Source organism: Phyllostomus hastatus, unplaced genomic scaffold (genome assembly GCF_019186645.2).
Source record: "Phyllostomus hastatus isolate PE091 unplaced genomic scaffold, TTU_PhHast_1.1 phas_scaffold_193, whole genome shotgun sequence".
Lineage (NCBI taxonomy): Eukaryota > Metazoa > Chordata > Mammalia > Chiroptera > Phyllostomidae > Phyllostomus > Phyllostomus hastatus.
The window spans coordinates 4595902-4621957 of record NW_025334015.1 but is presented as its reverse complement, the minus strand read 5'-3'; the positions used below and the strand labels follow the sequence as shown (position 1 = coordinate 4621957).

Below are 26056 nucleotides of genomic sequence, written 5' to 3'. Positions count from 1 at the left end.
ACATCTCTTAAGCTTTTCTTTTTTAACCCTTATTTCCATCACACCTATATTAATCTTAACTCATTTGTTGTTCATAGTGATGAGGTGAATCATTTTCTCCAGCTTCTTTCCTATCTTTTTATTATTTAGTTTTTTTCCTTTTTATTTCTCTCACTTTTTAATTTTTTCTTAATTTTAAAAAAATTTTACTTATTTATTTTTAGAGAGGGAAGGGAGGGAGATAGAGAGAGAAACATCAATGTGCGGTTGCTGGGGGTCATGGCCTGCAACCCAGGTATGTACCCTGACTGGGAATCGAACCTGTGACACTTTGGTTCACAGCCCACGCTCAATCCACTGAGCTACTCCAGCCAGGGCTTTTCTTAATTTTTTAAAACTTTGTTTAAACATAATAGTATACACTTCCCTTCTTACTCCATTCCACCTTCTTCATTCCCTTTTTTATGATGCAAATTTTATTCTCTTCACATTGCTCCGATTCCCTACTCTTATTAGTGTTCCTCCCTTTACCCTCTCCAAATCAATTCTTTCAGTTAGTCATGTCATATCTGATTCTCTTTTTTTTTATGTCTTAATCTCTTTACACCCTTATTAATACGGGTTCACTCACTGTTGATAGTGGGATTGTGAGTGGGAGTTATTTTTGCGGGTCTGGGTTTGTTTCCTGGGCTGTTTTTGTTCTGGCAGAACTTGCACAACAGCATACAAGATGTGGTGCGTGGAGAGACCCTCAGTCAGCCAGCTGGAGGGAAGGACCCACAAAGAATGACCCAACAACAGTCAAAACCCAATTATATCCAGGGAGCCAGCATAAATGGCATAAAGGGCATCCCAAGAGCATCAAGTTCAGGAGATCAAGGAGACTGCACTGCTGAATCCCACAGGTCTCCTACCACAGAAGGTCACACCACAAAGACAGGGAGTCAAAGCAGATCAATCTAACACATAGGAACAAACAAGAAGAATCTCCCCTAAAATGGAGAGGCAAAGAAACAACCCCCAATCCTTCCAAAAGGTAAGGAAGAGTCCCCAGAAAGACTGATAAATGAAATAGAGGCAAGTAAACTATCAGACATTGAATTCAAAACAATGGTTATAAGGAAGCTCAGTGGGCTCAGTGAGAATTACAAAAAACTACAGGGAAGCTGCAAGGAACTTACTGCAAACATCTGCATGAAAAAGGACATAGAAACTATCAATAAGAGCCAGGAGGAAATGAAAAATATAATTTCGCAATTGAATAATAGAGTAGAAGGTATTAAAACCAGGCTAGATGAAGCAGAGGATTGAATCAGCAAGCTGGAGGACAAGGTAGACAAAAATTCCCAGAAAGAGCAAGAAAAGGAAAAAAGACTTAAAAAGAACAAAGAGAGGTTAAGGGAACTGCAGGGCATCCTAAAAGGTAATAATATCCGTATAATAGGGATAACAGAAGGAGAAGACGAGCAGTGGACAGAAAACTTGTTTGAAAAAGTAATGATGGAAAACTTCCCTACTTTGATGAGAGAAAAAGACACAGAACTCCAGGAACCACCGAGAGTCCCAATCAAGATGAACCAAAAGAGGCCCATTCCAAGACACATAATTAAAATGGCAAAATTCAAAGACAGAGAGGGAATATTAAAGGCAGCAAGGGAGAAACAAGAAATGACACACAAGGGAGTCCTAATAAGGCTAGTAGCTGACTTCTCAACAGAAACACCACTACAAGCCAGGAGGGAATGGCAAGAAATATTCCAAGTAATGAAAAGCAAAGGCCAGCAACCAAGACTACTCTACCCAGCAAGGCTCTCAATTAAAATGGACGGCCAAATAAGGAGTTGCCCAGACAAAAGAAAGCTAAAAGAATATACCTCCACCGAACCAGCATTGCAAGATATGGCAAAGGAACTGGTTTAAGATGAAGAAAAAGAGAGAACACAGGTACAAAGGGGAAAATGGCAACTTGAAAGTATCTATCAGTAGTAACCTTAAATGTATATGGATCACATGCTCCAATCAAAAGATATAGAGTAGCTGAATGGATAAGGAGAAATGACCCACATATATGCTGCCTAGAAAAGACCTACCTGAGAACAAAAGACCTACACAGGCTAAAAGTGAAGGGTTGGAATGAAATATTGCAAGAAAATGGACAGGAAAAAAAAAAGCCAGGGTTGCAATACTTATATCAGATAAAGTAGATTTCAAAACAAAAGGCCATAAAAGGAGATACAGAAGAACACTTCAGAATACTCAAGGGAAGAATCCATAAAGAAAACATAACCCTTGTAAATATATATGCTCCCAACATAGGAACACCCAAATATATAAGGAAAATCTTTGAGGACTTCAAGAAATATATAGATAGCAACACACTTAACCGTAGGGGTATTTTAACACCCTATTGTCAACAATGGGTAGATCTTCCAAAGGAATCAACAAGGACATTGTGGCATTGAATGACACACTAGATAAAATGGACTTAACTGATTTATACAGAATGTTTCACCCCAAAGAAGCAGAATACACATTCATTTCAAATGCACATGGAACATTTTCAAAGATAGACCACATGATAGGACACAAAACAAGTCTCAATAAATTCAAGAAAATTGAAATCATATCAAGCATTTTCTTGGACCACCAGTACTTGAAAGTAGAAACTGACCTCAAGGAAAAAAACTCAAAAACAGTCAAATTCATAGAGATTGCATAACATGTTATTAAACAATGGATGGCTTAACAATGAGATCAAGGAAGAAATAAAAATGTTTCTGGAAATGAAATAAATGAAAATGAACACAGAACATCCCCAAACCAATGGGACACAGTGAGGGCAGCCCTGAGAGGGGAGTTCATAGCAATACAGGTCTAACTAAAAAGGATAGAAACATTTCAAATAAACAACCTAACCCTACATCTACAAGAACTGCAAGAATAACAACAAATAAAGCCCAGAGTGAGTAGAAGGAAGGAAATAATATATTCACAATATTCACAAATAAACATACTTCACATAAACAAAAGGAAAGACAAAAATCACATGATCGTATCAATAGATGCTGAAAAAGCATTTGATAAGGTACAGCATCCATTTATGATAAAAACACTCAGCAAAGTGAGAGTAGAGGGAGCATTCCTCAACATAATAAAGACCATATATGGGAATCCTACAGCCAACATCATACTGAACGGGCAGAAAAACTAAAAGCTTTCTCCCTAAGGTCAGAAACAAGACAAGGGTGTCCCCCTTCTTGGCTATATCCATTTTCCACCAACAATTCATTTTAAAGCATGCTTATGTTCAGCCTTTCTGTGTTCCATTTGGGCTGTCTGTTCGACCATTTGTTTCCTCATTCCACTTGCCAGGGAATTTCCCTAGTTTCTTACTAAACTGTCTCAGAGGTAACTGTTACACCAAACAATTTAAAATATTGATGTGGAAGCGTGCCAAATTATATGCACAGTGTATCATCATTTATAAGTTCTTAGCCCAGCTTTAGGTTTACAAAACCACCACAGGGCACAATTAATGCTTGGGAGTTGCCGTCCTTCCTGTGAATCTGGTGAATCAAAATGGCTTTTTTGGAGGGGGGGTGGGGGATAACTTCACTTTCCTTGTGGAAAGGGGTAATCTACAGGCTGCTGTCCTTGATGTCAGGTGGCACTGGGAAGGCCAATAAAGGCCTCAACCCAATTCTGGGGTCCAGGTTCTTGTCATGACCTGATAGGATTGGAGAATATGACAGATTTAGCAAAAGCACAGTAAGGACTCAGGGAGTAGGGTGATCTTGGTGAAGGAGATGCCCCAGTGGGCTCTAGGAAGAAAAAAATTTAAGATTAAGAAAAAATTTAATTTGAGAGAGGGAGAGATATTGATTTGCTGTTTCACTTGTACATGCATTTATTGGTTGCCTCCTGTATATGTCCTGACCAGGAACTGAACCCACAACCTTGGTATATCAGGATGATGCTCTAGTCTAAGTAATGGAGCTACCCTGCCATGGCTGGTTTTGATTAAACATGGGTGGCAGAGGTGAGGGGGTAGAGGAGGGTTAGGGTGGTCCTTGCCTTCTGGTGCTGGTGGGGTGACTGCCCACGTGGCTTGTCCTTGATCCTCCTCTCCAGATAGCAAGTTGGTTCTCTCAATTACAGGAAATTGGGGAGGGGAGAAGCAGGGAACAGATGGTTAGTGATGGTCATGTCTGCACTGTTCCAGCCAAAACTGAAAAGGTGGGTGGGGATGAGAGCTTGAGGCCCTATTTTCCTGCCTCATCCTGACCTGAGAGGACTGAAGCAAACCGTCTCTGCCAACTTTGCGGAACTCAGTAAGGCATATTCTTGTTCACTCTTCTGCTTCATGCAGAGAAGGCATCTTCTATTAGACTCCATTTGAATGGGGCTTTGTTTCTGGTATTTTGATAATACAATAAATGAAATCCCCATAGTTCATTAGAACTGACTAGATTCTGCTGTAGTTTGAAGCCCAAGTTCTGGATGAATAAAACAACACAACACATACTTTGCCTTTACCTTTTTCTATTTATTTCTCTCAGGACTTTGGGATGGAGAAAAGGCTAAATATTCTTTGGTTATTACTAAGCTAGTGCCCAAATATTTGAATGTTGTTGTGACTTTGTGACTTTATTTGCTTATCGTTCCATCATTTCCAGCAATCTAATAATTCTAGGTTTAGACCACTTTATAATTTCCTCCCAGTATCTTCAAAATCCTGTGTTTTTTCTTCCTCAGAAACTACTATAGTATTCAAGAACATCAGGATTCAATGCATAACACAATTCTACAGGGAACCCCTTACCAATGACAAGAACATGTGCTCCACAATCTCCTGTTCAGCTGTTTTGCTACTTGCTTACTCCAGGTTTTTTCAACTTGTGCTGGCCCTGCTGCTGCACACAGGGCCCACTTGCATTCAAATTTAGGAGAAATTGTGTCCCTCCAGCACCCTCAGAAAATGCAGTAATTCATAAATGATCAGAGATTTAGTGTTAGCACATATGAAATTTTGAAGGTCGTCAGCAATACAATATTCTGTCTCAACCAACTGGGTCAGTCTCTCCACTTTCCCTTATGTGGAATTCTCTTGACAGATGTTCATTTATTGCACTTAATGCAGATAAATAAGCGAAATTAAAAGGCAGCTTGTTCCTTTACTTGTGCCAATTTACTAAATTCTTGTGCCAGAATTTAGTCAACTTATTAGCTAGGAGAAATTACCTTTTGAGGGTGCGATATTCTACCTAGAAAGGATTGTGTAGACCTGTGGTTCAGCAGTGTCTGCATGCTAGGATTCTCCTCTGCAAACTCCAGGCCCAGGCCTTACCTGTGCACCAGTATTCCACCTGTGCCGTTGCTAACCATACCAAGCTTCTCTATCCTCGTGGAAAACTACTCTGCACTCCCTGATCTCTTTGAGAGTATAAATTATGTTTAGAAGAATCAGCAACCAGCAGCCCTGGAAAGTGAATAGGTAAAATGGAAAGTTTCAGAAACCAAAGAACTTGGCTGCCAGTGTTATTTTTACTTCATGTGTATATTTCTAAAGGACAATGGTTGACTGGTATTAAAACCAAACCAATTAAAATATCACCACTGACCAAAAAGAGAATTTCCTTGTTGGGCTGTTAAGATTGGGGTCTTATTACCCTGCCCGTATTCCTCTGGTGTACCCTGGTACACATGCATTGGAAAACAGCAAAAGAAACCAGACACAGACATCTCCCTTCTCATGCTTTAATCCCATACCCTGTGCTCCATTCATGGAGGACAGTCTCCCAGTCCTTGCCACTCCCAGTCCTTGCATCCCACAATCAAAGCAGTGATGGTCATACTTATTCAGCCTCATTTCCATGGTACCTTTATCAGGCAACAGATCCTTGGGCCATGATACTACTATTTAGTTCTTACTTACATGGAAATGAAATAACATAAGAAAAAGCAAACAAGGCAAACACATGAAAGCCATTTACTCCTGGTAAATTCTTCAGGGTCCCAGGTGCTGGGATGCACTTTCCCTGATATCAGGGACCAGGGTCAGGATGATGAGGGTTTGGTGTCAGATAGTCTTGATGGCCTTGGCCAGCAGCAGTAGCTTTTTCTTAGTTTTTCCATCTGATCTCAGATCTGCGTTTCATTTAAGTGAGGTGACCCAGTCAGTCATGATTCTGTAATTAATAGTGCCCTTATAAACTGACACTCTTCAAAATTCCCTCACACCCCTGTGAAGAAGGTGGTGTGAGTGGGTTGGTACATATGTGGGAATGTAAATGCTTTCATTATGACTTAATTATGCTTTACTAAATCCCTCAGCACCCAAATGCTACATCTCACTTGTGGTAGGAAAAGTGCTAGGGACAAAACTGAGACTGGTAGAATAGTAGGAAGGCTAACAGCATGAGTGTTCTAACAAAACCCCCCCCCCCCCCCCACACACAAGGAAAGAGGCTTCAGACTAGGTCCTCCTTTCTAGCAGTGTCTGGCACTTGGTGTGACTTTGACCATGGGGAAGGGAGCACCCTGACAAGGTCCACATGAAGCAGCTTTGAGGTTTTCACCCATCAAACACTTCTCCCAACTCTCCCCAGTATCAAGGAAAGTGCATGGTGAGGAAGTGAGTCAGTGAGATGTGTAGTTATCCTGTGATGTGTGGCAAAGCCATCAGGATGCAAATATCTGGCCTTGAGTTCAGGGCTGTGTGCTTTAAGATCTGAGCCCAGGAAGGACAGAGTCCTACAGGCTGGTCCCTTACAAAAATCTAAATGGTTGTTCTGGGCAACTTTAAACTTCAGGCTGTTGAGTAGTCTTTAGAATAGCTAACAGCCAATTGGGAAAAACAGAATAGCCATAACTCTTAAGTCTTCTAATTCCCCTACTTCATACCCATGACATAGAGGCAAGAGCACTCTAGTCAAGGAATGAGCCTCAACTCAAGTTATAATTTTGGGCAAAATAGCTTCTCAAGGAGAAGTTGAGAGGTTCTGCCTGGGGTGGGGATTGGAGGTTATGTCGATCTGGGCAAGTCAGGGAGAATCCCTGGAAAAGGCCTCCCCAGGATAGCCAGAGGGCTTCTCCAAGCCCGTGCCTGGGTCAGAGCTGAGCGCAGATATCCTAAGTTGGGCTTCTAGCTAAGAGGTCTTTTCTGAGTGGGTCCTCTGATGCCTGATTAAGTGATAGCCTCTGCTGAAGCTCTTCCCACACGTCGGGCAAGTGAATGGCTTCTCACCAGTGTGTGTTCTTTGGTGCCTGACAAGGTGGTCCCTCCGACTAAAGCTTTTCCCACACTCATCGCAGCGGCAAGACCTCACTGAGGCATGTCCTCTCAGGTGCTTGGCGAACGCAGCACTATGGGTGAAGCACCGCCCACACTCACTACAGAGATAGAGCTCGTCGGCAGTGTGCGTCTTCTGGTGTGCCAGGTATCGCCTGTGGTCACTGAAGTCCTCTCCACACTCTCCACACAAGTAGGGTTTGCCTCCAAGGTGGATTCTTTGGTGTGTTGTTAGCACAGATTTCTGGCTGAAGCTTTTGCCACAAATAGTACAGAAGAAGGGTTTTTCCCCTGTATGTGTTCTGTGATGCCTCACAAGGTCTGAAGTCCAACGGAAGTGTTTGCCACAATCATCACATCTATAGGGCTTCTCAACAGGTGGAGTTCTCGCAGCCGGGACCAGAGGGGATGTCTCATTCATATTCTTCCGGTTTAGGGGAAATTTATAAGGTGTGCCCAGTTTGTGAACCTTTTGGTGCCTGGCAAGATGAGAGCTCCGTGTGTAACTCTTTCCACACTCCATACATTTATAGGGTTTCTCTCCTGTGTGAGTTCTCAGGTGTCTAACAAGATGGGAGTTACATGTAAAAGTTTTTCCACATACAGAACAACCATGATGTCTCCCTAACAGTGGGTGGATAGGCGTGGTTTCCTGAAGATTTGTTAAACTATTAACTTGAGAAATATTTCCATCAAATCTTCTTTCATTAAGTCTATCTGGATCATCCTCAAAGACGATTTCCCAATCTGGAGTCTGGTGGATTTCTGGATCTCCTAAAACAGACATGTGTAGGTCCTCCAAACTCAGATCTTGCTCAAGAAACTCTTCCTCGTCTTCACTTCTATCTCCTGAAGATAGGACAGGAGGAGAAAAGGGAAAATTACATAGGTAATGACACCTTCTACACAATGAGGGAGATTCTAAAACAGTCCTGGAAGGGCCAGACCAAATAGCAAAACTTTATTTTGTAACTGTGGGGGTTGGGGAAGAAGGAAATAATCAGTCATCTGAATGCCTGTGATAGCCTAGGCACTTGTCTTATGTGACCTCAAGCTGTTAGAAAGCCTTAATGTGGACAAATACCCTCATTTCACAAATGTGGAGATTGAGGGTATAGAGTTTAAATGAACTGCTTAGTAAATGATACAGCCACAATTCCAGATGTCCTGTTTTTTTTTTTCTCCCTCCTTTCACATATACCTCAAACGAATGATGGGCAGGGTAAGAGGAGGAAAAGGATGAAGAATGTGGCATATGGAGGAAGACAGTAGTGATGCCGGACAGATTATAAGAACCGAGAGGGGTACCCCAGAGGGTGGGAGCAGCAGTGACTAAAGGCACTGCCAGCTCAGGGGAGGAAGGTTGCCTTTGTCTTTTCTTACCTGTGTAGGTAAAACTCAGGATTTCTGGCTCTTGAGGCTCTAGAGTATCTGGAACCAAAGGTTCTTCTCTAACATGGGAAATCTCATCTAGTCTGGGGATTGGAAATGCTGTTCAAGAGAGGGAAACAGGACATTAAGACTGGTTAGACAACTCCGTGTTAAAAGATCAGCCAGGTTGGTCAATCAAATGTTTGGTTTCTGTATCTTCAGCACCTCCAACCAAGCACTGCACGCCTTTTTTGCCTTTCACCTACAGCTCAATAATTATCTCCAACTTTTATTGTTTCAAAAACTCATGCTTACCTCAACTATCCTGAAGCTGTGATATTACAACTTTATTTTCTTATTAGAAGTTTCACTTTCTGAGCATTTCCTCTTCCCTTTAAATTAGAAGCGTATCACCTTTCTCAGCTAATCCTTCAGTATCTTTGGTAAAATAGGCATAAGTGTAGTACATGCAGTCTCAGCTCTAAGACTACCATAACTACCAAAAAGAGAAAGATCTCTGTGCTTAGAATATCCCAGAAACATCTGAAATTTCTTACACAAGGAGACTACAATTCCACAGTCTTCTTCCAAGACATATTCTCCATAGAACTCTTTCTGTGTTGGATCCAGATCATTCCACTGGTCCTCGGAGAAGCATACAGCCACGTCCTTGAAAGTTACCAAGCCCTGAAACGACAGTGGGACCCCATTACAATGTGATGCCTCAGAGAGCCTCCTACCTCGTTCCTGGAGTGAAGGTCTCTGGTATAGGCAGGAGACGACACAACTCAAAGGGGAGACCTGGCTCCCTTCCAGGAAATTTGTGTCTCACCCTCTGCCACTGCTTCCAGACTTTCTCCTTTCACAAATGCCCTGCTACTGCTCTCCAGCCTCACTTTCTCTAATAACTTTGATGTTCTTCGAGGGTACTGCTACAAAAACAGTCTTAAAAGCCATTGTTCAACTCCTTTTTTGATGCTTTAATGTTTTTCACATTTCTGTACAAAGTCATCTTTTCTAGGAAGCTTTCCCTAACTGACCTTCTCTAATTGCCCTTATCACTTATAAAGTCTATATGGTATAAACAGGACTTTTTCATTCAGGGAGACTGCAGTCTAAAAACTCGAAGTCTTACTCTTTCTTCCTCCAGTCACACAGCTTAGCTTCCGGCTCTGCCTATGGTCAGCCTTCATCCATGCCACAGCCTGACTGACTGCAATCCCCGGGAGAGCACAGCATACAGTTTCAGAAACTGTTTCTGCAGCAGTCAGTCCTCCTCACAAATAACTTACCAAGTTAATTCCTAAAAACCAAACAACTGCAAAGTTGTACTGGAGTGTGTACTACAATATAATCTCATTCAGCAAGTCCTTTCTGGTCAGTGGCAAATAAAGACTCTCTGGAGCCTGCAGATCTGAGACTATTACAGTTTATCTCATTAGATGCAACTGCCCCAACCCCTCAGACAAAGGGAGAACTGAGAATTTAAACAGACAAAAGGAGAGTGGGTCTGAACCACTGAGTGTCCAGCTAACAAACCCTCTGTGGACAGAGGAGATGAGGGCACACCTGTGACAGGGCAGTCAGAAGGGCCGCCATCTCTGGGTTTCCTGTGCTCCTCTCTTCAGGAAGGCTTGGCTCCTGGGGCACTGGAACCTCTACAAAGGAAAGAAGGCAGAGATCAGCAACATGCAGTGCACCCCCATGACTGGCCAAGAGCTGAGCATCCCCATCATCTTTGGTGGGAATGTGGGAATCAACAAAGTGGCCTAAGGGCAGCTGAAGTTATCCCAACACCACTATGTATAACACTATCAGATGCCAAGAGAATAACCAAGAATACTGCTCTCAAGCTCAGACTTAATCATGGGGGACTCGAGTGAGTACTGCCTTCTCTGGACACCCTGGATTCTATGAACTCCTCTTGCTACAACCTGCCCAGGCTTGCTGACACAAGAGAAGCACCCCCGCCCCCACTCTTCCTGCTGAGGCTTCACCGCTCTCCTGCAGAGGCTGGAGCTCCAGGTCACGGCACAGGCTCTGCTCTGCTGTGGCCCCCAGGGCTGGGCTCTGAGTGGTCTCCTCACAGGATTCCTCGGGGCTCAGGGTCTGCGCAGGATCCTGCAGCTCACTAGGTGACTCAGGCTCTGCTCCTGGATGCTCTGTTTCCTCTGACAGGACTTCCTGGCCATGAACATGGACAGTCACCTGGGAATAATTCCAACTTCCAGTCACCATGAAGTCAGGAGGAAAGTCTTGGTTGTCACCAGGGCTTATTTTAGGCGAAGCTGCCAACAGAAAAAACTCCCAGAGGGACCCGGATGAAGAGGGGAACTCCAGTTCCACTGGGGCATGCGAGTTGTTGTTGAAGGTTGTCCGCACAGAACAAAGCAGGGATGATCAGATACTGCACTGCTTCCTCATGTCCCTCCACCACGTCCCTGTCAGCCTTCCCATTTCCACCTATCCCACCTGCTCCACCTATCCCACCTGAGCAGCGATCCTCGTGGTTTGCTTCCCTGTCTTGTTGTCCTGAGCGGGGACTCAGTGACTGAGGGGTTATGAGACCCTTTGAGGAAGTGACAAAAATCTCCCTCACACAGAACTGGAGATTCAATATTCAAAGAGAATACCAACCCATGTGACCCTGGGGTGATGAAGGCACTTAAGATAGGCCCTAGGCAGGTGTTAACCAGAAAGTCACACTCACACACACACAGACACCACCTCTGCCCATGGGGCTTATGGATCTAAGTGCAACCCAATGGCAGAGCTAATCAGATTTAAAGGGTGGTTTATGGGGCCCTGTAAGCCCACCTACTCCCAAATCCATCCTTCCAGCAAGTAGTCCCCCTCCACATCACACAGATCAGGACTCCCCCTCCTCACCCACCGCCTTGGTCTCCTGGGCTGTTTCTGCAAACCCTCCACCAGCGTCACAGCCTCCTCGCCACTTTCTGGCCGCTGGCCCCGCACCCAGCTCTGCAGCTCTCCGGGCAGGACAGTGAGGAACTGCTCCAGCACGAGCAGCTCCAGGATCTGCTCCTTCGTCCGTCTCTCTGGCCTCAGCCACTGGTGACAAAGTTCTCGGAGTCGAATGAGAGCTTCGCGAGGGCTTGCTGCTTCCTGGTAGCGAAAGCGTCGAAAGTTCTGGTGTGAGGTCTCAAGCACAGGGTCATCCCTCTGTAAGACAGACTCTGGCCTACAGGTGAAATCATCTTCCAATTTCACCGTTAGAATCCCTTCTTCTTCCCAAAGATCCTGGTCCTCTGGTTCCAAGGCTGCAGCCATTGTCTGGCTTTGGGCTGGTCTCACACCATCTAGAGCTCACACTGCCATCACCCCCCAGTCTCAGCCTGGGCACCTCGAGGAGTTTCTCCCAAGGGACCTGGGTAGAGAAGTAGAGACAAACAGTGTAAGCATGAAATTCTACACAGGAACAGCAGTTCTGAACCTAATCGTAATCTTGTATATACAACACTTCTTCAAACTATTAAGCCCCCTTTCCCCTCATCTCCATAACCACATGTTGTAAACAGATCTGGTTGGAACAGGATGACCTATGCCTGGAGGGATGTTCCCCACCCCATTTCCTAGGCAAGGCTCACACCACCTAGACAAATAGGCATTTCCATTTTTCACTGAGACTTGTAATGATGAAAACAGCAAGTGGTAAGGACATTCATAACCACTTGCTGAAAACTGTGGCACTAAGGTCCGTTGTATACAAACACATATACATATATTCTCTGAAGAGCCTCACTCAGCAACGTGGCTGAAATAGGGAAGGCCTTATCAAAGTTCATTCCGAACTGAGTCATATCCAGCATAAATTTCTTCTGTGAAATGGGAGCACTGAAGAGATGCAAGGTGAGGATTTTATGGATTAATAGTGAGGAAAGCCACTTACAGTGGCTGGCACATAGGCACCCCAAAAAGCAACTTTCCTCTTGTTAAGACATCTTTAGTTGGAAGACCTACAGGCACTCCAACCCCAGTGTTCAAAACTGAACGCATTATTCTTACTCACAAACCCTCTCCTCTTTGTGGAATCCAGCCTTGTCCGGATCATCACTTGTTAAGACTCAACTTTGTAATCCTTGAGTTCAACTTGGATTCTTCCCCAGTGCTTACAGCTAGCTCATTAAACCAATTCTAACTCTTAGGCCTCCTCTTCTTTCCCACAGACTGCTTTAGTTTGGGTCCTCATTTCTCACCTGGACCACTGATGAACCTTCCTAATTGGATCCTGGCAGTACTCAACCGTGGGCCAAGTGCAAGAGTTTCACCTGGGGAGCTTTTGCAAAACACAGTATCAGACATCATTCTTCTGGATATTCTGATTCAGTCAGTCTAGGCAATGGTATCTTTAGAAATGCCATGTGTGTCCCTATGTGCACCTTGGTGGAGAAACACCTGGGTATGTAAGGTTAAGAGGGAGAGTCCTGGAGCCAGGATGCTAGGGTTTGAATCCTGGCTCTACTACTCTTCACTTGGCGGAAGGCCATAGGCAAGTTCATATTCTCACATCTGTTCCCCTATTTATAGGATGGAAGTAATAGGTATTTATCTAGTAGTTACTATGAGGATTAAATGTATTATTATCTGTGAAGTGCTCAGAAGAATGATGGCACCCCAATGTTAACTTTTTAAAAATTTCTAAATTATAGATCCAACTGCATCACTCAACATTTAACAGTAAGATCAGTTCCAATATCCTTAGCATGGCACATGAAACTGTTCACAACCAGCCCTCAAGTTATGTTTTATGCTTCATATCCCACCCTCTTCTATTACCTGGCTATAACAAACTCATTGCCAGTCTCCCTACAACAGTGTTTTTCCAGGCCTCCGTACCTGTATGAAGGCTGTTCCTTCTGCATGGAATACTCACACCCAACCCTCAATGCTGCATGGTTTGTCTCTATTTTTTCACAGGTGCCCTCTTCTTCATCCCCATGATTTGCAGGTTAGGTCCTTATCACTTCTCATCTGTATTATTGAAAGTACCTCCAAATGTCAGCTCTCTGCCTCCAAAGTTGTTACTCTCAAGTTACCAGTCACAAGAGTGAGCGCTTTTGGCAAATCTGGTCCCTATTTAAGACTTTCGCTCACTCCTCCCTGTCTTATGAGTGAAATGCAAACTTTTAGGTAGCATATATTAGGCTGAATTTCATCTTATTCCCTTTACCCTTCTCTCCAATCTTTTCAAACACATACACACCTGAGTGCATGCGAAGCACACAAAAGCCTGATACTGTTTAGCTTTTGAATGTGCTGTTCCTTCTGACTTTACTGTTCATTTGGTTAGACTTCACTTATCTTTCAAAATACATAGCTTAGGCATCAGGTCCTCTGAAAGGTTTTCTTTGGCCATTGCATTCAAAATGACTGAGTATAGCAATGAATCTGCAACAAATTTTGCACTAAGCCTGACTGTTCCTCCATGGAAACTATTCACATTCAGAAGGCTGCAGTTATGGGCAACTGGTGATTGGCAACTTCATCAGGACAATGAGCTTGCTCATGCATCACATCTCATGCAGTGTTTTTTTGTTTGTTTGTTTTTTTTTGGCAAAACACAATCACCCAGGGGATGCAGCCCTTAGATTTGGCACCCTGTGACTTCTGGCTTTTTGCAAAACTAAAATCACCTTTGAAAGGGAAGAGATTTCAGACAATTGAGATTTAGGAAAATACGACGGGGACAGTTGTTGGTGATAGGGAGAAATTTGTGAGGTCCCAAGGTGCCTACTTTGAAAGGAACTGAGGCATCATTGTTCTGTGTACATTGTTTCTTTTATCTTGTGTCTTCTTCAATAAATGTCTCTCTTTCATATTACATGGATAGATACTTTCTGGACAGCTGCAATGCATTTAAATAAATAAACCTCCAGTTTGAGGTTTTCTTCCTACTTTAACAGGAAGAATCAGTCTTTTCCCCCATTATGTTCTACTTGGTTAGTCCCCCAATCTTGTGAATTCTACTTTCTAAATGTCTTTCAAATTCATCCATCTCATCTCCACTGCCAGTCCCCTGGTCGAGCCATTGACCCACTAAAAGGCATTACTGTAATGGAATCCTTTAAAACAATGATATTCCCAGCTCCTACACTTCACTGACACAAAACAGGTGCTCAAGTGTTTAAGGAATGATTGGTTCAAGTTTTACCACTGGTATTCCCAGGTCCTGCCTCCTCCAGACCAAGATGTAGTCTTCACACTTAACTTGAGGAATTCTTCATTTTCCAATTTCTGCACTTCAATAGAACTGCTTCAGATTCACCTTCAAGATTATTAGTCCACTCTTAACAGCTGTGTATAATGTGCTGTTGCCCATCAAATGAGTCGAGTTTAATTTCAATGACCCTATTATTCACTTTTATTATCTATATCACATTGCTCATGCCCATTTTCCCATTATCCTAAAATATTTACTATACACTTTCATAGTATCTCTAGATATTCATATGCTAGTTTCCTGCTTATTGAGTCTGCTGTCTCTATCTCATGGAAATTTGTTTTCGCAGGTGGTTTGAAATTTTTAAAATTTCATGCCCATCTTCAATGAGATTGTTTTTACTTTGGGAGTTCTGAGAGCCCTAGGTTATAAAGAGAGCTTTTTAATATAATTTCATGTGCTTTTACCTAAAAACTAATGGTTCCAAAGCTCTTGGGTCAGTTTTTATGTTAACTTCTCAAGAGTATTCCTGAATTATGCTGGTGTATTTGTGCCTTTGCCTGTGTGTGATTTCTGTCCTACCCAAGGTTATACAGGCCTCCTTCCTTATCCTTTCCATTTATCACTAGACAGATTTCCACGGAGGGGGCAGCCGGTCAAGGCTCCAGGCTGTCAGATGGTTGAAGTCCACGTACCTCCCCTATCTCCACCAGCTGACCAGTTCACGTCTCCTGGCTGGTGCACATGCATTAGAACCCTGAACTCTGGGAGACTTTATTGTGATTTGAAATCTCCTTGGGCTGTGGTGGAGTTAGCTTGTACTTATTCCTCTAGTTTTTAAATTTCTGGAACCTATACATTTTAGGCTTTTTTTTTTTGTGGGGTGGGGCAAGTGGGTACAGAAATTTAATAATGGGCAGGAGCCCCCTCAACATTAGTTGCACCTAAAATATTGAGGGAAGGTCTGACGTGAACTTTCTAATACACAAAATCAGCCAAAGGCTTCACATTGTTTACAGAATAAATTTCAACTTACGATTTGATTTTCAAAGTCGTTCAAGGCCCTTCCCTACCTCTTTTCTCCTGTGATTGCCACTCCCACTGAATGTCACTGCTTAAAAGTACCATTCTGTCTCTTTTTTTCTACGCCCTCACTGGGACTTCAAGATGCCATTCACTCTGGCTGAAAAACCCTTTTCTATCCCCTTTACTTGGTTAACTACTCATCCTTCAGGTTTTAGCTTTCCCAGGATGCCTTCCCTGACCCTTCAAGATGGTTTCCGTGGGAGCTGCGCCACCCCACATCCCAGCACACACATACCTATTTTTTCTGTGGTAAAATTGTTCATCTTGCTATTTAACTCACCACACTGTAAAGCCAAGGCCAAGGGTCATAAAGCACCCGGCTCAATGCCTATCACAAAACAGGTGCTCACACATAACATGCTTCTTAAGTTTTTAAAAGTCTTTCTGTGGAAGAATAGATATCATGTCTTATTCTTACTCATTTGTTTATCCAACAAACCATGTGCTGCACAAAAGAATAAGTAAAAACCATTGATTACTTGGGTTGTAATACTCCTAGTGGTTCCTAATGTGATGAAACCACAGCATCACAAGGAATCTTCCAGTTGCCCTGGGATAACCCAAATCAAGTCACAAAGTTATACATTCGGGGGAAAAAAAAATTCTTTTCCTTTGAGGATTTAAATCAACTTTAATAAGCACAAAACCAGACATCCAGTAATTTAATGAGCTACAATAATGACGATTTATCCAGACAAAGCTTCCAATCCCGTCCCCCTGCAAATCTTACAAGGCAGGGAGAGAAGGTGGAATTCATACATAGGGTCTCTTGGCTTAAGGGACCTCTGCTATCTTAAAAGTCTGAGAACCCACATCCAGTGAGGTGGACTAGGAACCCCCACTGTTTTCATGCTGCACTAGCTACAAGAGATTCCCTACTGTAGATTCTACAGATCATGCATTGACTGAAGGGTTCTATTCTCACAGGGCTTTGTTTTCCAAACGGGGGAAAAATATAACAGCACCACATTAAAACCACCATTTTTAAATACCCTCCAGAATCATGAAGTGAGATTTCCAATGCTTTTGTGTATTTACTTTGGCAGTCCAGGAGAATGAGGTAAAAGCAAACAGATCAAGAGCAGCAGAACAAAGGAAGAGGAGTCCTTGGTGGGGCAAGACATGGGAAGGAATGGGAGGCAGGTGGTGCTGTGGAAAGGGCACTGGATTATGTATCAAAGATGAATGGTCCAGCCCCAGATCCTCCAGAAACTGGAGCTGCTCTAGGGCTTTATGAAATAGCACACATGAGCACTTATATAGGGTAAAGCCCTCTGCAGGTAACCAATCTCCTAACTCAAACAGTGAACTGAGATCTGTTCAGTTTATGAACTAAAGTGGTTACAAATGTCAGGTATCTATATTAGAGACAGAAAACGGACACTTTTACTCTGTAATTCATGGGGTGTACTTACACTGCAAGTCTGTCTTGCAGATTTGTTGTCCTGACTCTTCTAATACCTTTCCATTCAATGTCTGTCCTTGGAAGTGTTCCGCATTGACAGATAAAAACTGAACAGGATAATAGGGAATGTGAAGCCAGGCCAGGAAGAGTGAGACCTGATCCCAGAAGGCACTAAAATAATGTGTACAGAGGTGTTTCACAAGCCCGGGCCTCATTTCCTAGTCTTCTGAGTGTGTATTTCTAGTGAGTACAGGGCAGAACTGAGGGAAAGATGTGAAAAAGATGTGAATCGTTCTCCAATCTAAGGTCCAGTTGTCCCTGCCTCTTATCTGAATGTGTCAGAGGGCTGTGAAGATCCTAACTCAACTCCACTCCACTTATCTGCTTCTCCACCTTAAAATGTTACTACTTGTGGTGGTCTTTCTGGAGCCTAAATGACAAGGTTTGTAGTCACATATTATCTATCTAAAGGAGAGATGGTGACCTATTTAGTAGCAAAAAATCAATTTTCAGAAGAAAATGGTGATCAAAAAGGTTCCAAGATTACATTTAACAGACTTCTACATCCCTCCCACTCTCTGTTCTTGTCTTTTACACTAATGCAGGCCCAGAACCTACAAATTTGAATGACTTCAAATGGGTCATTTGAAGAGCTCTTGTCATTCTGGACTAGAAGTCAACTAATAAAAATTGTTAACTGCACTTTCCCAATGCTATATTGTTCTTTAAAACCAAAGATTATTCTGGTATGTTCCCTCCACTGGAAAGATTCTTTTGTTACGTTAATTGTCCTATACACAAATGGTCACCCATGCTTTCCACATAATGGTTAGGGGCTTTAGAGCCCTGGGTTGGATCCATCTCCTCCCTTATTAGCCATGTGACACTCTCTAAGTCTCAGTCTCATCCTCAGAATGTGGCTCATACTACTTCACATGGTCATTCTAATGAGGAAATGAAGTAACAGAGAATCTCTCAGCACAGAGCCTGGCATAGGGCAGATGATTAATATATTCAGTTCTTTTTCAACTTGCTTTAAATCCTTTTGGGAAGAAGGCAAGATTTAAATGTTAAACAAGCAAATAGACCGTCATTTCATTGTAACTATAAAAAAGATTAAAAATATGTACAGGAAAAATTGCAGTCTGTTTACTGTTATATCCAAAGTAAAGTGTGAAGCCAGAAGAAGAGTCCTTGCTCTAAAGGCCCCTATTAAGCTAGGATTGGATAAGACCCTTTTCCAAGGGTGGGAATTTAAAAACAGGATTTAAATAAACTTTAGTAAGCACGGTTACACTAAATCTTGCTAACCATATTAGCAATGTTTCTACTTACCAATATCATAGTCCCCACTCCTTCCTGTAACCGGGAGGAGGCAATTTGGGGTAAGCACAGTTAGTATACCCAAGAAGTCCCTTGAAAAATTAACTCAAAAGGCAAAAGCAATAAAGGGAATGAATTTACTGACTTTTGGCTTTCAAACATCATGATCAGTATACATCAAACTGTATTTAAAAAACTATTTTTAAAAAGCATCTTCAGACTTCCAGCCAAGATGGTGGTATAGGTAAACATGGCTTGCCTCCTCTCACAACCACATCAATATAACAATTAAAATACAGAACCACCATCACTCAGAACCATCAGAAATCGAGTTGAATGTAAGTCCAACAACTATGGAATTAAAGAAACCACATCCATCCAGACTGGTAGAAGGGCCGAGATGTGGGACAGGCTGGTCCCACATCCACAGGGGTGGATAAAAATTACAGAGGGATAAGTGAGGCATCACAGCCCTACACCAGGCCCCCCCCCCCACCCAGGGTTCCAGGAAGTTAAGTCCCATTAATTTCAGGCCACAAAAACCAGTAGGGATTGAGTCAGTGGAAGAAACTTGTGAAGTCCCAAGCAGTTCTTCTTAAAGAACTGACACACATGGACCTACTCAGACTAATTCCTTCTGAGCTCCAGCACTGGGGTAGCAGCTTGAAAGGTACTAGTTGGCATACAGGGAAGAACTGAAGTGTGTGAAATCAAGGCAAGAGCTGGAGGACTCCTTTTACCCTGACAGAAAGGCAGGCAGATGCCATTGTTCCTTTTCTGAGCTGCACCCTTTCCTGGGTGCCCCCCCTCCCCCGCCCTGCCCAGAGCCACAGATTCAGCAGTTGGCTGCCATATCAAAGACTTCATCAACTTGGATAACACTGTTTGCCCCACCCAGAGATCTCCTGAGATTCCATCCCACCCAACTGATAGGCCCACCCAAGCTGTTAAATGTGACTTTTCCATATGAATGACTGGTCTTTACTCATGCCTCAGAACTTCCTAAACCCTCTCAAACAAGCAACTGCTGACCTCATTGAGCTCCCAGAACTCATACCTCTTACTAAGTGGCCCCAGGCCCAGCACTAACAGCAACCAGCCTAGATTCACAGCTTGGTTTTGTGTGGGAATCTCTAAGCCCAGCACAAGTAGCAGCCATTTCAGATTGCTTTGTAGTTTATGTAGGATGGCCCCACGCAGAACATAGGCGGGGGCTGACTTTGGCCTGCACCACCCAGGAAAACCCAGAGCCTATGCACTCAGTGTACAGCTGCAGACCATGTTAGAGCACCACCACGCTGCCCATGCACAGCTGACCCTCCACAGAAGGTGGAGGTTGGTGGTCAGTGGTCACAGCCAGTCCTTACAGCTGACTGGCCTGGGTAAATCCCTCCCATTGATCTCCCAACAGCAACCAAGGCTCAACTACAAGAGAGTATACTCAGCCCACACAAAGGGAGGACCTGAAGTACACAGCTTGGGTGATAGGGGAGGCTGTACTGCTGGACCCTATAGGACAACTACTACATTAGGCCACTATACAAAGACAGGGAGTCATGGCAGCTCTATGTAATGCATAGAAACAAACACGGAGGCTGCCAAAATGAGGAGACAAAGAAACATGGCCCTAATGAAAGAATAGATAAAAACTCCAGAAAAAGAACTAAACAAAATGGAGACAAACAATCTATTAGATGCAGAGTTCAAAGCACTGGTTATAAGGATGCTCATGGAACTTAGTGAGGACCTCAACAGCATAAAAAAGATTTAGTCAGAAACAAAAGATACATAAATTGAAATAAAGAACAATTTATAGGTAAACAACAGTAGAGTGGACAAAGCCAAGAACCAAATCAATGATTTGGAACATAAGGAAGCAAAAAATATCCAATCAAAAGAACAAGGGGAAAAAAAAACGAGGAGCCTCTGGGACAACTTCAAACATTTCACCATTTGCATTATAGGGGTGCCAGAAGGAAAAGAGAGAACAAGATATTTGGAAATCTATTTGAAAAAATGAAAGAAAACTTCCTTAATTTGGTGAAGGAAATAGACATTCAAGCCCAGGAAGCACAGAGTCCCAAACAAGAAGGGCCCAAAGAGGACCATGCCAAGATACATCATAGTTAAAATGCTAAATGTTAAACAGACAGTCTAAAAAACAGCAAGAGAAAAGCAGCTAGTTACCTACAGAGGAGTTCCCAGAAGCCTGTCAGCTGATTTCTCAAAAGAAACTTCGCAGGCTACAAGAGGTTGGTAAGAAATACTCAAAGTCATGACAAGCAGAGACCTATAGCCAAGATAGCTCTACCCACCAAAACTATCATTTAGAATTGAAGGGCAGTTTAAGAGCTTCTTTCTCAGAGAAGAAAAAACTGAAGTTCATCATCACCAAACCATTATTATATGAAATGTGATAGGGACTTACCTAAGAAAAGGAAGATCAAAACTAGGAACAATAAAATGGCAAAAAATACAAATCTAACAACAACTAAAAAACAAAGCAAACAAGAACAGAGAACAGAATCATGTATATGGGGAGTGTTTTGATGGTTACGAGATGAGAGGGGGGTATGGGGAAATGGGTGAAGAAGTGATGGGTTTAAGTACAAATAGGTAGGTAGAGAATAGCCACGGGGATGTAGAGTACAGCATAGGAAATGGAGTAGTTGAAGAAATTATATGCATGACCCATGGACATGAACAATGGTGTGGGGATTGCCTGAGGGAGTGGGGAGTGCTCAGTGGAGGGGGGCAAAGGGGGGAAAATTGGGACAACAGTAATAGCATAATAAATAAAATATAATTTTAAAAAAGTATTTTTTCCCCTTAAAGGTTTCTCTCCTTCATTAGATTCAACATAAAATATTTGAATGGCATGGGAAGAAGTGGCTCGAAGCTTATTATAACAGGTTTCAAAGAAACAAAATGAAGTATAGAGAAGGGGAAGACAGGAAGGATAAAGAGGCCAGGTAAGTAGTGATGGCACAGTGAAGCCAGTGGAGGCAAAGCTATAAGTATCTTTCACCCTTAAATTCTGTGGTTAGGGTCAAAGTATAAAACGAGTATAAAAATGTCATTGAGTGTAAATGTGAACATGAAAAATAAAGCTATTAAGTTCTTAACAGTTCACTTTATTTTTTTACTTAAAATGTTTTCTGTAGGAGTGTACCAAAGGTTCAGAGGTTGAACAGTTGATAGTCTTGCCTTTGGAGGCAGATGACCCATCTTCTTCCTTCCTAAAGATGTGTCATCTTGGACAAGTCACATCACCTCATCCTGAAAACAGAGATTATTCTCTCCTTAAAGGCAGAGAGCTGGATCAGCTTTTGAGAACCCATCCAGCTTTATGAGGTGATAAAAGAGGTGTGTTGAGAGAAACAAGTATATATGGCTTCCTTACTGAGTACTTGCTTGGGCCGTGACATATTAGCCTAGGATGGTGAGAAGGATTCATTTTGGAGTTAAGGCAGGTTAGAGGCCAAATACAGATTTTTAAGAGTCCAGAATTAAATATGTGGCCATCGTGATCATATTGGTTGATCTCCAACATGAGGCTAGACTTTTTAACCTTATATGGATTATTACCCAGAGGTAGTTAATGATCTACATAAAGCAGGCATCTATATGCCCTGGGTTAAAAGAGAACCCAACCTAATCTGAAGTAGGAAAGGGCAGTCATCAAACCTGACCCCCATCCTGATGGCAGCTGCTTTCACCTAGCAGCCCGAGTTCAAGTGGCTGTATAAATGAATTCCTACCATGAACGTGGTCAGTGCCAATCACACAAAAACAATTGCTTGATTGAAAAAAATAACAGAATATTATAAATGCAGCCTGACCTAAGGTATAAATATGGAAGATTCAGAACACTCTATTCAAAAGTCATTCACTCGATTTTTAGTTTTGTAATGGTGGCTTCCTCTGGTTTTGCCTGAGGCTCCGGCACACAGGTGATAAAGGATGGAACCCATGAGGGCTGGGCCAGAGGAATCCGAGAAGTATCAGGTTTCCACTGCAGAGTAAACTGTTGTCCAAAGCAGAAGTCCCAGGATGCCATTCTTGCTTTGGACACTGTTTAGCATCTTAATCTCCCACTGTGATCTCTGCCCCTGAGGGCAAGGATCTCCTTCATTTTTGTTTCCAGGAGAAAAGGCACCCAATAAAAGTATGTTGAATTTAACTAAACTATTTCTCTTCCAACTTGGACACAGAAACTGAAATTCAGAATCACTGAATGCCAGGGACAGTTATGAGCATTTGACATTAGGGTTTATTCCAATCTCCTGGGGTGATCAGGTGGCATAGCCATGTACTGGTTTACTACGTTGCATAGGATTAGTGGAGAAAAGCTTGTTCAAGGGGCAGGAAGGCAGGGGATGGAGTTTATTCATTCCAAATATCTACTGAGCATCAATTTTGAGTCCCACACAATTCATGGTGCTAGGCAGAGAAAGATGAAAACAGCACAGGCTCTTACCTTACAAAATTTAATATATAGTTAAGAAATAGCAGAAATTTTACATACTAGGGATTCCCAGCAAAACCTAGTATATAGGTTATAGGATCAAAACAAAAACTACCGAGAGAAAATTAAGGGGAAAACTTATCAATATTTCACCTTCAATTTAGCATAAGATGATACAGCATTTGCAGGTTTTTTGAAGTACACTTTCTTAATTCTACAAACAAAAGAATTCAGACCTCAGTGGTTACATTACCCACACAAGATCATATTGCTAGTTTCCAGTACACAAGTACTCACCCACAAGTAAACCGCTGCACGGTTTATGTGAAGAAGTCTGGACCAAGGCCTTGGCTCTCAGCGTGAGAAATCCAGACCAGCAGCACCAGCAGCTAAGAACTTGTGAGAACTGCAAATTATCAAGACCCAGCCCGGACCTATTATCAGAAACTCTGGGGATGGCCTCAGCAGTGTTTAACAAGCTCTTCGGGTGCTTAAGATGTATAAGTTTGAGAACCAGTACCTAAAGCAAGGGAATGCTTGAACAAGTAAATCTGAGGTTCAAGAAGAAAAGATCCAACTTTTCCAGTGTCGGACAAATTCAAAGGAGGATTTGCGAAAGTGAAGAGTCTGGGACTGTTCTGTTTTATGCCTGTGCCAAATTAAATGGGCAAAGCATGCTGTAGATCTGTAACCGACCTCACCTGTATAATTTGCAATGCCCAAGAGTCTCTCACACCGTAGTAAACCTTGCTGTACCTTTGCAATGACTGCTGCAATACAGTATACAGAAAAAGAGCAAAAGGAGTATAGCTGGAGGAGAAAGGGGTGAAGATTATGAATCTCAGGTATTTGGTCCTGGAGGAAAATTCCCTTACTCCCTCCAAACCTGGCACCGTCTTGTGCGACCTAGTAAGAGCAGAAAGTTGCTAGGGACAGGTGGCCACAAACCCTAGCAGCTATGCCGTCACATTCCGCAACAACAGGCCTCCCACGGCTACCTACAGCCTTCTGAAGCGGCTTTCTGGACCAAGGCGCACACAAAGGGTGGCTTGGAAGAGAGGTGGGGAGGAGTTATGATGGTCTCCATTAGTATTCCTTGCAGCTTCTGAGTGAGGCTGCCCTGGGTGTCACCTGCAGTGTGGACAGAAAAAGAGCAACAGGTCGAAGCCTAGCCTCCCAGCGGGAGCCTGGGTGTGGCACTGCTCCCGGGACCAAGGCGGTGGAAGAACGAACGATAGGCTAAGAGCACCTCTGGGAACGTCGGTACAGCAACCGAGGCAGACAGGGTCATCACAGCGCCTGAGGGCACGAACATCCACGGCCAGAAAAATGAAAACTGCGCCGAGACCTCTGTGAGAGAACACAACATATCCACGGCACGCAAACCAACCAACTTTTAGTCAAATCAGACAGAAGGCAGGGGTGCGCGCACTCCTGCGGAGGCTAACGGTGGTGATGGGAAGAAGTGCCAACACCGGCGGTGAGGCGTCGGGGCAGGAGGGCTGCAAGAGACAGCAGCCGCTGGCTCGAACAGAGGCTCGGGTCTGTCCGAGAGACAGCGAAAAGTCACAAGCCAGACCGTCTCCAAGGCCTCCAAGACCACAGGTGAGTAGTTCTGCGTGTGCCAGACGAGGGGTTAGCGGTGGAGACGGGGTTTGTCCGGATAATCTGAGAGGGGGGATGAGAAAGCGCTGGGAGAAGTGGGCCTAGATCACTCCTCCCTCGAATCCGAGGGGCCAGCTGGCGCAGAAGAACGGAGAGGTACGAACGAACTGCTTTTCTGCAGGCCTCTGGAGAGGCGGAGGGCGGTGGCTGGAAAGAAAGCCGCTGGGTACGCCACCAGCGTCCGCCGAGCTCCCAGCTCCGGCCTCCAGCACTAGTGAGGGCCCAACGCCTCGCGCCCCTCACCACACTGCCGCCGCCCTTTCCCCAGAACAGCGCGATCTCCCCAAAGCTCCGGGGGGCGGGGTCTCCGACCTCTTCCCCTCTCCCCTGCCCTGTGCGGCCCAACTCTGCCCGATCCGGCCCGGCCCAGCCCGCCAGCACTCACGGCTCCGGCTCCGACAGCTCCTGCAGCTGCTACACAGCCCGCTTCTCCCCCACCCACTCTCAGCGGGAGCAGCGCCACCGAACCCGAGCCGCGCTGGGCCTGGCGGGTCGGAACACGTGGGGCCTTTGCACCCGGAACCGGAAGCTGCCTTCCGCCCCCGCCTCCTTGCTATGCTGAAGCCTTTCTAGGCACTGGGAGATTTGGTTCTCTCTATGTTCCCAGCGTGAGTTGAGTCTCTGAGCCCCACCAGACCTGGTGCAAAAAGGCTCAGGCCAGACCGCATCCGTCCGCACCTCCGCACTTCTCTTGCTTCCTTTTTGTCTTTCTGTTTTTGATCTTTTGTTTGTTTTGATTAGGATGCCTGTATCTCTACTTGTTTTTCTTGATCTTTTTCCCCCCCTCTGAATTGTCAGCGAAGCGGGGGGGAAGAGAGCGGTTTGGGGTTTGACACTGGCCCTTGCATTTACCCTCAGCTGCAGGCCGGCTCTCAACCTCAGCGCCCGTTCTCTGAAACGGGCGTACCAATACCGTTGCTCTGATGACTAAATGCCAGTGCTTGTAAACTGGGAGCTTAGTAAGAGAAGCCTTATGGTAGCATTGTTCTCTGTTTTCCTTTGGGCATTTGCTCATTTTTGTCTGGGTCAGTGGCATTTCTGCCTGTACCTGCCATTTTCTCTCTTACCCACTTTCTCTGTCCCTAAGTCACCATGCTCCAGGTGGCATCTGTTCTAGCATCTAAACTGTCTCACTACTAATATGTAACAAGTGATTTTTACTTATATAAAACATACATGTGTGGACAAAAATCAGCTTTTAAAATATATCTATAAGTCAAGAATTTTCTTTCAGAATATTAGAGCATGGATTAACTTCTTATGAACCCACCAACTGGGCTTATGTAG

The 26056-nt window shown here is 43.8% G+C and overlaps 1 protein-coding gene across 1 annotated transcript; it reads right to left on the bottom strand.

Annotated features, from left to right (window-relative positions):
- Window positions 1-5720: 5720 nt before the first annotated feature.
- On the bottom strand, window positions 5721-25281 carry ZNF202 (zinc finger protein 202). Its single transcript, XM_045860346.1, has 7 exons — window positions 25155-25281; window positions 11531-12029; window positions 10639-10849; window positions 10211-10299; window positions 9199-9328; window positions 8654-8761; window positions 5721-8119 (listed from the first exon to the last, which is right to left on the bottom strand). Exons 2-7 carry the CDS (start codon window positions 11930-11932, stop codon window positions 7128-7130), a joined length of 1932 nt encoding a protein of 643 aa, XP_045716302.1. The 5' UTR covers window positions 11933-12029; window positions 25155-25281; the 3' UTR covers window positions 5721-7127.
- Window positions 25282-26056: the final 775 nt, after the last annotated feature.

Excerpts from the sequence above, each read along its gene's own strand:
- ZNF202 (XM_045860346.1), bottom strand. The coding sequence starts at position 11,932 with ATGGCTGCAGCCTTGGAACCAGAGGACCAGGATCTTTGGGAAGAAGAA. Across the intron at positions 10,300-10,638 it reads CCAGCCTCTGCAGGAGAGCG|AGGTTCCAGTGCCCCAGGAG; the intron begins GTGAAGCCTCAG and ends TTTCCTTTGTAG. Across the intron at positions 8,762-9,198 it reads TGGAATTGTAGTCTCCTTGT|CATTTCCAATCCCCAGACTA; the intron begins GTAAGAAATTTC and ends TCTCTTGAACAG.